An 11,568-nucleotide genomic window follows, 5' to 3' on the forward strand; every position below is an offset into this window, starting at 1 on the left:
ACCAATTTTCCCCACTGCCTATTCGTCTTATTTGTTACATTATGATTGATCACGTCCAGATTAATGGATTCAATTGGCGACTTGTTTAACACTTACGCTGTTATTTTTTATGCATATGTTGCGTCCATCGATCGTCTCGGTAATATTACTAACGCAACTATGTAGTTTTAGTCTTCATCAGATATTGCAATATCGTGCAATGATACTACGTAGTCATTTATATATTTCTGACCGTGATTCATTCAAACAATCTAGAAGTTACATGTAATAGAATTTTTATATTTGCAGAATTTTAGTAACGGCGGAAGTGTTAATCAAATATTAATTAAAATTCCTTTCTAATAAAGAGATTTCTAATATAGCAAGACAAACGTGATAAAATGACATTTAATAATGCTAAAATATAGCTGTTCCACTTTTGTAATTATAATTTTTTGTCATTAGGAATGACTGTCTTCTAACCTTCGAATAGTATCGTTTGATTATAGATTATTATAATGTTTTGTATAAGTTTTGTATAAGATTAGTAGCAAATTTAAATGAAGTTACAAATTTCTAAGTTAAGTAATCTAACTCTTCGAATTCTTACAGTTCTCAACGGTTTAACGATATCAGATAAGAGATAATTAATAATGTAGATCAATGTGGAATGATGTAGATCATATCTATCGCTTCCTTTTGTATATTTCTCAGTTATCTCGTCGACACGCAACAGTTGCGTTAAAGCCATTAGAATTAAACGATTAAAGCGACGCAACGTATGCATTAATTCTAACGAAAGTATCGAACTATTAGCGGTTAGTATTATATTAAGTTTTAGGATATTCTTTTAAGTCAACCTTAACACACGTTCGTATGAATTGTAACTGTAAATATTTAAATATATATTTTAAGTTTCTAATAGAGAATACTCATTACCTCTACTCCGTGCTCTGTGTAGAAATCTGCGGTCCCCATGCTGGCGTATAATTTATAACCCATCTTGTGAAGACTACGAATAGAGGGTAACAGTTCCATTTTGTGCTGTAATCAAGAACCACGCTGGGACATTGCACCAATCGTTGATAATCATCAAATCTCTACGTGGCAGAATGAAATACCTTGAAACTTCCAATCGAGAGCAGGATGCCTTTCTGTGGTATATGAAAACCGGTACTCATCATTCCCTTCAAGTAAGCCTCGTACCGATTGTCTCCGAAACAGGCGACTTCCCCTGTGGATACCATCTCAACTCCTAACATTACGTCGGCACCTATACAATCGTAAAGCGTTATTCTTCAGGTTCATATTTTAAGAAAGAATATTTTAACGTGCCACAGGATCCATAAGGCTTTTTCACTTGGTTTGTTGCATATAGAAAATACAAACCATTTATTGAAAAAATAATTTTTTAAAAAAGGATTTCAGAAAGTAAAAGATGGCTATAAATCGATATGGACACAGAATATCTAGGCAAAAGCTAGTAAGCGATATTCAATTGGAAACAGCGAAGAATAAACGCAAAATATTCCGTGTATAGTGTTGCAGAAACGATATACCGTGGCAAGATACTTTGTTCGTAGCGTGGCATAAACGACATCGTGTCGCAAGATACGCGCTTACCAGCAAGACGCGAGAAAGAAAATTGTGGCACTTTTACACCGACTTTGCCACATCCAGCAAGTACGTCCACTGGATCCACAGGCTCGCCGACGATCAGTCGCGTGGCCATAGCTACGAAATTATGATCCAGTGTTTTCGACACGAACGGGAAAGATCTTGATACTCTAACGTTGCACTCGATGACTTTCAGCTCGTTGTCCTGTCGACAAAATTTATTTTTCTTCCTCAACATTTCAATATTACTTCGAGGAATCGACTATAAATACCGCCGAATGAATATCGCCGCGTCATTCTGATTTGGAAACTTCTTTCCAAAAAATTTACCTTTGCGATCAATTGCATGTTAAAGGGACCAGTGACGCCAAGAGACGCGGCAATGGCCTTGGACATCATTTTAATCTTCGCCAAGGTCTCTGCGTTGATATCCTGAGGTGGTGTGACCAAAGTAGCGTCACCCGAATGAACACCAGCGTTCTCCACGTGTTCTGATACCGCCATGCAAAGAATAATTCCATCATACGCAACTGCATCGACGTCTATCTCCTTCGCCTCGAGAATAAACTTTGATATAACCACTGGATGCTCCTTGTTCACTTCGCTGGCGCTTTTCAAATACGACTCGAGGTCGTTATGCGAATGGGCCACGTTCATAGCTGCACCGCTCAATACGTAAGAAGGGCGCACTAAACACGGATAGCCGACTTCTTCGCAAAATTCGATCGCGGACTTCAAGTTGGTCAGCTCCTTCCACCTGAACGATCATTATATTTACATTAGATTAATACTTTGATATACGACTACGTGCGAGTAATATTAGAAATGCGATAACTAGACCGCGGACTTTTACGCAGATAATTATATTTTCAAAAACATGGTTTCAAAAAATGTAGGACCTAAAATAGAAATTTGGTTTATTGATTAAATATTATAACGTGCTTTGTTTACTCTATGCATATTTCTAAACTAAACGAATTCTGTGTATTTTTGTATAATTTTCGTAAAAAAAAATAATTCGTCATAAGTTGCATTAATAATGATTTACCTGGGTTGCGAAATTCCAATGCCATCCAACATACGAGAAAATTTGAAACGATTTTCAGCTCCATCGACAGATTCCGGTGAAGTGCCAAGAATTCTAGCTTGTTGTCTGTGAAGATCCATAGCGATATTGTTGGGCAATTGGCCGCCCATCGATAAAATTATTCCTTCTGGACATTCGTGATCGTAAATATCCATCACAACTTCGAACGATATTTCTTCGAAGTACAATCGATCGCTCATGTCGTAGTCGGTACTAACTGTTTCCGGATTGTAGTTCACCATAATCGTCTTTCTTCCCAAGTTTCGTAATTCGCGCAAACAACTAACGGCACACCAGTCGAATTCTACGGAACTACCGATTCTGTAAACTCCAGATCCTAAGGAGAATGTTATTCACGATTATTCATTAAAAACATACCCAATTCCCCAATTGTTTTTGACATTCGAACTGCTTTGTTAATAGATAAATTCTACTTCCCAGAAAAGTCATTTTTAATAAAACAAGGAAAAATCAAGTAAAAAAATAATTCTAGATAATTTAATAGCATTAAAAGTTTGTTATGTTCTTTCTATTTATTTGTAAGAAATTAGCGTTATATCAGTAATTCGATAAGAGCCAATCCTACGTTAACGCAACATTTCACGTTATGATCATGAAAAGGAATTTTAGTCTGTCTTTTTGCATGTCCACTTTTTGATTAAGTTTCTTCATTACTTGCCTATAACCATGGTGTATCCGCCAGGAAATTCTACATCGTGCGTAGTGCCATTATATGTCAAATAAAGGTAATTCGTCGTCGCTGGCCATTCCGCTGCAACTGTGTCTATCTGTTTGACCATTGGTCGTATATTACTCTCCTGTCTTTGTATTCTAACTGCTAATTCCGAACTCTTAACCGCAGCCGCTATCTGTTTATCGGAAAATCCAATTTGCTTCGCTCGTAGTAAAACCTCGTGCGATAACTTTGTATGATCTGTACTCTCCAATACTAAGTAATAATCGATAATATTTTTCATCTTGTGTAAAAACCACCTGTCTATTTTTGTAAGTTCGTATAATCGATCGATCGTATATCCAGCCTTTATGGACGCTGCAAGGACGAACATTCTTTTATCAGTTGGCTTTTCCAATTCTTCGTCGTTGGGACTTTTCACATACGGGTCGAAACCATTGATGTTCTCGTCAACCATCCTCAACGCTTTCTGAAAAGCTTCTTCGAATTTGCGACCAATCGCCATCACTTCTCCCACGCTTTTCATGGAGCTACCAATCTAAAATCATTTTAAGTTTGTCGTTTTACAATTTTTATGCTATGGTTTGGCTCAGTTGCGAACATCATCTTGCATTAAATAATTATATTTAAAAAAAGAAGAAAATTGTACAAATTTATGTACCGATCTAATATGTATACCTTTGTACTGACTCGTTGAAATTTGCTCAGATCCCATCTCGGTATTTTAACCACACAATAATCTAAACTAGGCTCGAAACAAGCTGTAGTCTTTCCTGTAACGGAATTATGGATATCTGGCAAACGAATACCAAGAGCAAGTTTTGCGGCTACGTAAGCCAACGGATAACCGGTAGCTTTGCTCGCTAATGCCGAACTACGAGATAATCTGGCATTTACTTCGATTATATAATACTCCTTGGTGTTTGGATTCAGCGCGTATTGAATGTTGCATTCGCCGACAATTCCAAAGTGTCTAATCACATTGATAGCGGTCGTCCGAAGCATATTATATTCCATATTAGACAGTGTTTGACTCGGAGCGATTACGATCGATTCTCCGGTATGGATGCCAAGAGGATCCACGTTCTCCATGTTGCAAACAGTGATACAATTGTCGTACGCATCCCGAACGACCTCGTATTCCACCTCTTTCCAGCCTTTCAATGATTTATCGATGATCAATTGAGTCGAATGAGCGAACGCTTGTTGCGCGAGGTTTCGTAGTTCTTTCTTGGAGTTCGCGAAACCGGATCCCAATCCTCCAAGAGAAAACGCTGCTCTAGCCATTACTGGGTAGCCCAATTTTTCTGCTGCATCTAATGCCTGATTGAAATAATAATAGTGATAGTATCGTAAATAATAATAGTTGTAATTACTTTTCAATTTCCAGAAAAATCAATAAATATCCTCCTTTCAGTGAATAATCAATTGAATATCGATAACGAATAAACTGTGAAATTTCAAAACTCAGTGAATAGATTGTACTTTCGAAAGGCACCGATAGCCTGTGTAGGAATCTGTATTTTCCGAAAGTATAGATCGCCGAAGATGAGCTCTCGCGATTCTCTTACCTCTTCGATAGAATAGACCGCCGCACTTGGCGCCACATTTTCATTGATCTCCGCGATACGTTCTGCGAAGATCTTTCTATCTTCCGTCGCTATGATCGACTGTATAGGTGTTCCTAAAATTCTGATATTATATTTCTTAAATACTCCATTCTTCTCGAGTTCAACGCCACAATTGAGAGCAGTCTGTCCGCCAAATGTCAAGAGGACACCATCGGGTCGCTCCGATTGTATTACCTGAAATATTCAAAGACATAAAATTCTACGTCCACTCCGAGTTCATCAAAATTAGCCAGAAAAGAAAAGCGACTGCTCTTTAGAATTCTTCAGGATTCAATTATACCAATATACCTGTTCAACGTATTCCGGTATAATCGGCAGAAAGTAAACCTTATCCGCCATGCCTTTTGACGTTTGCACGGTCGCTATATTTGGATTGATCAGTAACGTTTGCACGCATTCTTCGCGTAACGCCTTGATCGCTTGCGATCCGGAATAATCGAATTCACCAGCTTGACCGATACTCAGACCACCCGATCCCAAGATCAACACTTTTTTCGGTCGTATAGGTAAATCTATCATGTTGTCGCTACTGTATCTCAGTTTTTTAATAAGTCTTTCCTTCATAGAAATTGATTGTCTTTTGCTGGCATTGTCGATCACGGCTTGCAAAAATACATCGAACAGGCATTCCAGATCTTGAGGACCGGCAGTGTGCTCCGGATGAAACTGAACGGAAAAGTAAGGAAGCGTCGAATGTACGACACCTTCGTTGCTATTGTCGTTGGTATTGGTGAAGAGTGGCTCCCAATTATCTGGTAATTGTTTTGCATCGACTGCAAATCCATGATTCTGCGAGGTCATGTAACAACGACCGGTTCCGTGGTGCGTGACTGGTTGATTGTGACCACGGTTGCCGTAACTATATGTAACAAATGTATTTAACACAAGAATTTTTCCACAAAACAGAACTACTAAATAGATATAATGAATTCACTCGCGTTTTATTAAAAGAGCTATTTATATAAAGAATAAATAACATGTCTAAGCCAGTAAACAAATTTATTATTGAACCGAATAGTACTTCGAGTAAATAAAAATAGAAGAAAAATTCATTTTATATGAAAGTATGATACACTTGTACGAATGTATTATGAATGTATGTACGTAAAAGTTTTGTATGGTAAGTGTTCAAATACTCTCGTAAGTCAGTGTAACATCGTTTTCCTGTTAGCGTGTGCTAGCTACTTTTGAGAAAATAATAGGATCACCAAGACGAGAATTGAAACGGTATACTAATCGCACACTCGTGCAATTAGGGGCAAGCAGAAGAATACATACTTCATCTTATATGTGACGCAACCGGCGGCGATGCAGAGCAACTGATGGCCCAAGCAAATACCAAAAATCGGTTTTTGTATGTCGGATTTCAGGATGGATCGAATACTTTCCACCGTTGTTTCGCACTTGCTCGGATCGCCTGGTCCATTGCTAAGAAACAAGCCGTCGTAAGTGGCATTGTTTAAATCGTAATTCCATGGCACAACGTCTACGCGAGCACCTCGACTAATCAAGCATCTCAATTGATTGTACTTTAGACCGCAATCTATTACGCATATGCGAGGATAACCAGCGGAATTGTATGTCCTTTGTATAGGCTGAAATTCAATGATCGATAATCAATTTGAACGGAAGACCAAAGGCTCGGAGTAACTTTGAAGTTTAACCCTTTGCTGTCTGAACAGCGTTCGATACCTTATTTCAAATGGTTCGTATTAGATTTCATAGTTTTTTTTTTTTTTTTTTTTTTTTTTTAAAGTACATTGAAAATTACACGCATGAAAAATGATCGAGCTCGTATCAAGTGTCATATAACTGACATAACATCGATTTTTAATTAAAAAGAAATTCTAAACTAGAATACGCGTTTAAATTAAAAATAGAAAAAAGCTTTGTACGTTAAAATAAAAAACGGTGAAGTGAAATAAAGCGTCGAATTCGAAGGGATAAATAGCGTTGTTGTGTACCTGGACCACTTCCGCGACGAGATGTCTATTGTTCGGGTCCGCTATCGGAGGAATCAAGGAAGCAACGGGATTAGAAACTAATGGATCGAACACGATTCTGCCTAATATAGTGCCTTTCTCGCGAATAATCTTTGTCAGAGCTCTGGTATCGATTTCGTATATGCCTGGTATATTTTGTTCCTTCATCCATTTGGACAGCGTCCTGGTTTGCCGCCAGTGGCTCGGTGTTTCGCATATCTCACCGACCACCAGAGCAGCCACCCAAATTCGATGAGATTCGAACCAACTGTAATGGCAAACATGTTTATTACGATCATCGATGCTAAGAAATTTATCTATTTTTAGATATTTGTAACAATAACAGAGTATCGAAGAAAAATCAAGGTAATCGCGAAAGGTAAACAGATTTTCAACGAATGGATTTCCAAACGAAATTTTTTGCTCGAGCTATTAACTAGCAGTTATTACTTTTGAAACTCTTACTATGGTATTTTATGGTTGTCCACCTCGTCGTCAAATACTCCATAATTTCCAATTATCGGATACGTCAGCACTAAAATTTGAGCGTGGTAAGAAGGATCTGTGAGTGATTCTGGGTAGCCCACCATACCAGTCTGAAACACTGTAAGAAATGTATCAGTGTGGACAGTACACGTTTCGTATACAATATCCCTTGTAAAAATTCTAGCCGTAACTTCCCAACTATACAAACACCAGATGAAAACAACCGTGTAATTAGAGACAGCGCTTTTATCTTCGATTTGATCTACTGAAATACGAAAATCTAATGTAAACATACACGACTACGATTTTAAATCGCCGAATATATTTAGAGAAGCAATCGAGTATACATCGTACGAAATGAATTCACACAAATTTCAATAGGATGAAACTAGAATTTTTAGAATAGATACGAATATAGACACCACAGTAAATATAAACAACGTTATCTTTGTATTCTATGCGTAAACATATTTTCCGTATGAATTCTTCCAGAACTAATACCGAACGTGCGAAGATAATGTTCTCCAGCGAACGATAAGCTAGTACAGGCTATGGAATAGTCCCACGTGGCTCTTTAATCATCCATTTTCACAAGGCGCATATCGTTCTTCTCGTCGAAGCGTGAAAACATAATCACATGGTAGTAAAGAAGAACGACGATCATAATGAAATGAAAAGTACGACGAAAGGTAAACGACGACGGTCGAAACGATCGTTACAAGAATCGTGCACGTGCTACATATTCAATACAATGGACGAGCACGTGTTCCGACACTCACCTACTTCACCATCAACCGGTTTTTCCGCGCCGAAATGTCTTCCCGCGAAGACAGAACCATCTTCGAGTAAAAGATAGACTGTTTTAGATATACGATCAGAAACGGTCGCACGCTCAGACATTTTTCAATATTTTCACGGAGTACTGAGCGTGTTCTCGACCCGCTGAACACTGCTCGTATTATGGGTCGTAGATACGCTTTATACGTTGAGTATCAGATATTGGAGTGTCATGTCTCACGAGTATGAGATCGTTTAGCCTGGTCAAGGCCTGCATGCAGCGCCACAAAATCTGCTTCCAGCCGATAGGTGTCTAACTGTCCACCCGCTTGTTGCGCGTACGATTCTACGCGCATGTCACGTGATCTGATCAGTCCGATACATTGGTTTTAATTTCAGGAATATTACGATCAGAGCAAGCGCCATGTTGTAACTCCTCAACGGATTTGAATTTGAAACGCGCGCCTAAATGCATCGGTATCATGCAGAATTCTCCGCCTTGCACTCGGTTAATGATACATATATGAAAATCACAGGAGAAAAACACGACGAGTACTTACATTCGTTTTGTTGATTTTTGATTTTACGGTTACATTATGGTTATATAGAAAATTAACAGAGATACACTTATCTTATTTGTTCTTCCTTCTACTTTTATTCTTTATTGCGCTTACGTACTTTTATGTATTTTATACCAATCCCTTGCAGACTACGGTCAATTCATTCCTCATTCGTTTCTCGGCTATGATCGCTCGATAATCGGGGGAAATTGGTCGAAGAAGGATCGGATATATGGCGATTGGGTTTTAGAAATAATACTTCATAATATTTGAAATACTTGTTTTAAAATCTTATTACAAAACAAATAGAAAAGGATCGTGGTTGTCATCGATGTAATGTATTATGCAGCTATATGACGATTCTCCCAGGAATCGTTCGATGCATTTTTCTGGTATAAAATACGATCAGCTATTAGATAATCCCTCCCGAAATAAAATTCCATCATCGTCGGAAAGAGTTTATATCCAACGCTGGAAGAACATTTAAATATTGAATATTCCTTATCAACTTGTGTATTTGTGCAATTTAGATAAACTTACAAATGATCCGGCATCGGCAAATCATTCTCCCCTCTACGAACCGAGTCTAATATTTCATCGTGTCGCTGCTTCAGTTCTTCCCAATCGACATCGCGTCCTTGATTGCATACGTGGGATCGTATCTTACAAAACAATGGCTCTCTGTCGTATAGATGCTTGAAACTTTCTCTCTCTAATCTCTTCATGGTACCTTCTACTCTCACCTACAAACGCAATCGCATCACTCATAAATAATCTGCAAATATTTATGCAATTTCTCAGTTTTACGAAGGTAATTAAAAAACTGGAATCTGCGCAAAGATTTCTTTCAATGTTAAGTATATTTTGGAAAAGTATTCCAAATTTAAGTTAAATATTCTAAAGGGTTGCGTCTTCCCATAAATGCATGAAAATCCGCAACCTAATTACAAAACGCACCACCGATGCATGCTAATATAAACACCGCGGTAAATATAAAACAACGTTATCTTTGTATTCTATGCGTAAACATATTTTCCGTACGAATTCTTCCGGAAATAATGCTGAACAAGATAATATTCTCCAGTAAACGATATTCTAGTACATGCTATGGAATAGTTCCACGTGGCTCTCTAATCATCCATTTTCACAAGGCGTATATCGTTTTTCCCGTCGTAGCGTGAAAATATAATCATATGATAGTAAAAAGGAACGACGATCATAATGCTTTAATTAAAATGAAAAGTACGACGAAAGGGAAACGACGACGGTCGGATTTTTGCTCACTTGTTTCATGATCTTTTGCTGCTGTTCGTTTACATGATACCAAAGGAAACACATGGCAGCGTATGGAACATTGTTCTGAAACGACAAAATTCAATCAGTGGTGAGAAAAAAATCGTTACCCCTTTGATGCGATATGATCGATGCGAAACTGTAAAATTTTCGTGCAGGCTTACTATATTGTCGATTTTCTTGCTGCGACTGTCCGTTACAATTACGAAACCATCGTTGTCGAATTCTCGCAGAACGATGTTCCTCGCAGACACCTTACAATCTCTAAAATAAAGACGTTTCATTGAAGATTTTGTGCGACTTTGTATTTGATAAAAATATTTTAAAATTGCACTATATCTAGCACTATATCAAGATATAGCTATCACGACTATACTGATACAATTTGGGAAAAGGAATGATCAAGGAATGATCGAAATGGTCAATACTAACTTCGAAACGGTGGACAAACAGCAAATGTCCACCAGCGTTGCATCGTATCTGCGTGCCTCGTCGCGCCAAATTCTGAACAACTCAACCGGGTGATCGACCAACTCCTCGATTTTTGCCACGTCCGAAAGATCCGACCCTTTCTTCGATTCCTTAGCAAACAACGATTCTCGCAAAGGTCTCAATTATGATAAAACATCAGCCACTCGAATCAACGACTCAACGATTGACTCGTTTTTCAAACTTAAAATATAAATAGAATGATTTGCATTTTATCTGCAGTTTGACAGTAGTACTACAATCTGATGTTAGATATCGCGATAGAAAAGTACCGATGAGCACAGTTAATTTGTCATGTGTGCTATCATTGCCCGAAAGATATTGTTTCAGTATATGTTTATAACAAAAATAAAAGTGTCCAATTGAAACGTGACTCGTAACTCGTTTGAAATACGACACCCTCTAAAACCTTAGGGAGAAAATGCCTCTGTAGGTTATGTAATGTTATTCGCAGTCGGAAGCAAAGCAAAAGCTGGAAAAACCGTTTTCTTTGCGATTTCCTTACCATATTTCTAATGCCACCGAGCCGGTTAATTCCAATCTGTATACACGCTATTGCCCGTCGTAACAACGTATTCACTGGACCAATGTTTGCCATGCAACTGAAGAGCATTTACTCAGCAACTCTACTTAAAACCTCCCACTATCCCTACCTTGACTCTGCGCACAAGTTCCTTCGTAACACCACCGAAGATAGATATAGAAACCTTACATATCAACCATGCGCATTCACCATCGACAATCTACGACAAATCTGAGCTTCAGGCAAATCGTCTTATATAATAATAACGATCAAGAACGTAATTAAACAGAAAAATGAGCACTGTGAACGCAAGTCTATCAGAGAAAAGGAATTTTTCGTGTTATTCGTTTTTCGACTACTTATACTTTACTGAAATAGTTTTCTTTACAACGCTGTAACACATATGTAGATATTTTACGAACAATGGATACAACAACGAATCTTTGACGA

At 38.0% G+C, this 11,568-nt stretch overlaps 2 protein-coding genes across 5 annotated transcripts in view; both read right to left on the minus strand.

Annotated features, from left to right (window-relative positions):
* The window catches only part of LOC126922667 (CAD protein), a 22,764-nt gene extending 14,226 nt beyond the window's left edge, over positions 1-8,538 (minus strand). Inside the window, exons 1-13 of one of the 3 annotated variants that reach the window (XR_007712895.1) lie at positions 8,256-8,538; positions 7,456-7,594; positions 6,973-7,258; positions 6,287-6,603; positions 5,297-5,867; positions 4,949-5,182; positions 4,056-4,700; positions 3,363-3,915; positions 2,645-3,020; positions 1,927-2,353; positions 1,603-1,801; positions 1,101-1,252; positions 919-1,023 (exon numbers count right to left, since the gene is read on the minus strand). Coding sequence is in view for 2 of the 3 variants with exons in the window: in XM_050735446.1 (XP_050591403.1) it covers positions 919-1,023; positions 1,101-1,252; positions 1,603-1,801; positions 1,927-2,353; positions 2,645-3,020; positions 3,363-3,915; positions 4,056-4,700; positions 4,949-5,182; positions 5,297-5,867; positions 6,287-6,603; positions 6,973-7,258; positions 7,456-7,594; positions 8,256-8,376 (4,125 nt within the window). In the remaining variant the exon portion in view is untranslated. The remainder of the gene's footprint in view (positions 1-918; positions 1,024-1,100; positions 1,253-1,602; positions 1,802-1,926; positions 2,354-2,644; positions 3,021-3,362; positions 3,916-4,055; positions 4,701-4,948; positions 5,183-5,296; positions 5,868-6,286; positions 6,604-6,972; positions 7,259-7,455; positions 7,595-8,255) is intronic. The other 2 variants (XM_050735446.1, XM_050735447.1) reach the window with 2 other exon arrangements.
* Positions 8,539-9,076: 538 nt separating this feature from the next.
* LOC126922729 (pyridoxine/pyridoxamine 5'-phosphate oxidase) lies at positions 9,077-11,385 on the minus strand. Of its 2 annotated transcripts, none has more exons than XM_050735595.1 (6): positions 11,101-11,385; positions 10,539-10,687; positions 10,271-10,370; positions 10,098-10,172; positions 9,354-9,556; positions 9,077-9,284 (listed from the first exon to the last, which is right to left on the minus strand). In XM_050735595.1, the coding sequence occupies exons 1-6, from the start codon at positions 11,206-11,208 to the stop codon at positions 9,155-9,157; spliced, it is 765 nt and encodes a 254-aa protein (XP_050591552.1). In that variant the 5' UTR covers positions 11,209-11,385; the 3' UTR covers positions 9,077-9,154. The 2 variants fall into 2 exon arrangements, with proteins under 2 accessions (XP_050591552.1, XP_050591551.1); XM_050735594.1 differs by having other exon boundaries at positions 10,247-10,370.
* Between the last annotated feature and the right edge of the window lie 183 nt (positions 11,386-11,568).

This window comes from Bombus affinis, chromosome 12, assembly GCF_024516045.1.
Source record: "Bombus affinis isolate iyBomAffi1 chromosome 12, iyBomAffi1.2, whole genome shotgun sequence".
NCBI classification, from domain to species: Eukaryota; Metazoa; Arthropoda; class Insecta; order Hymenoptera; family Apidae; genus Bombus; species Bombus affinis.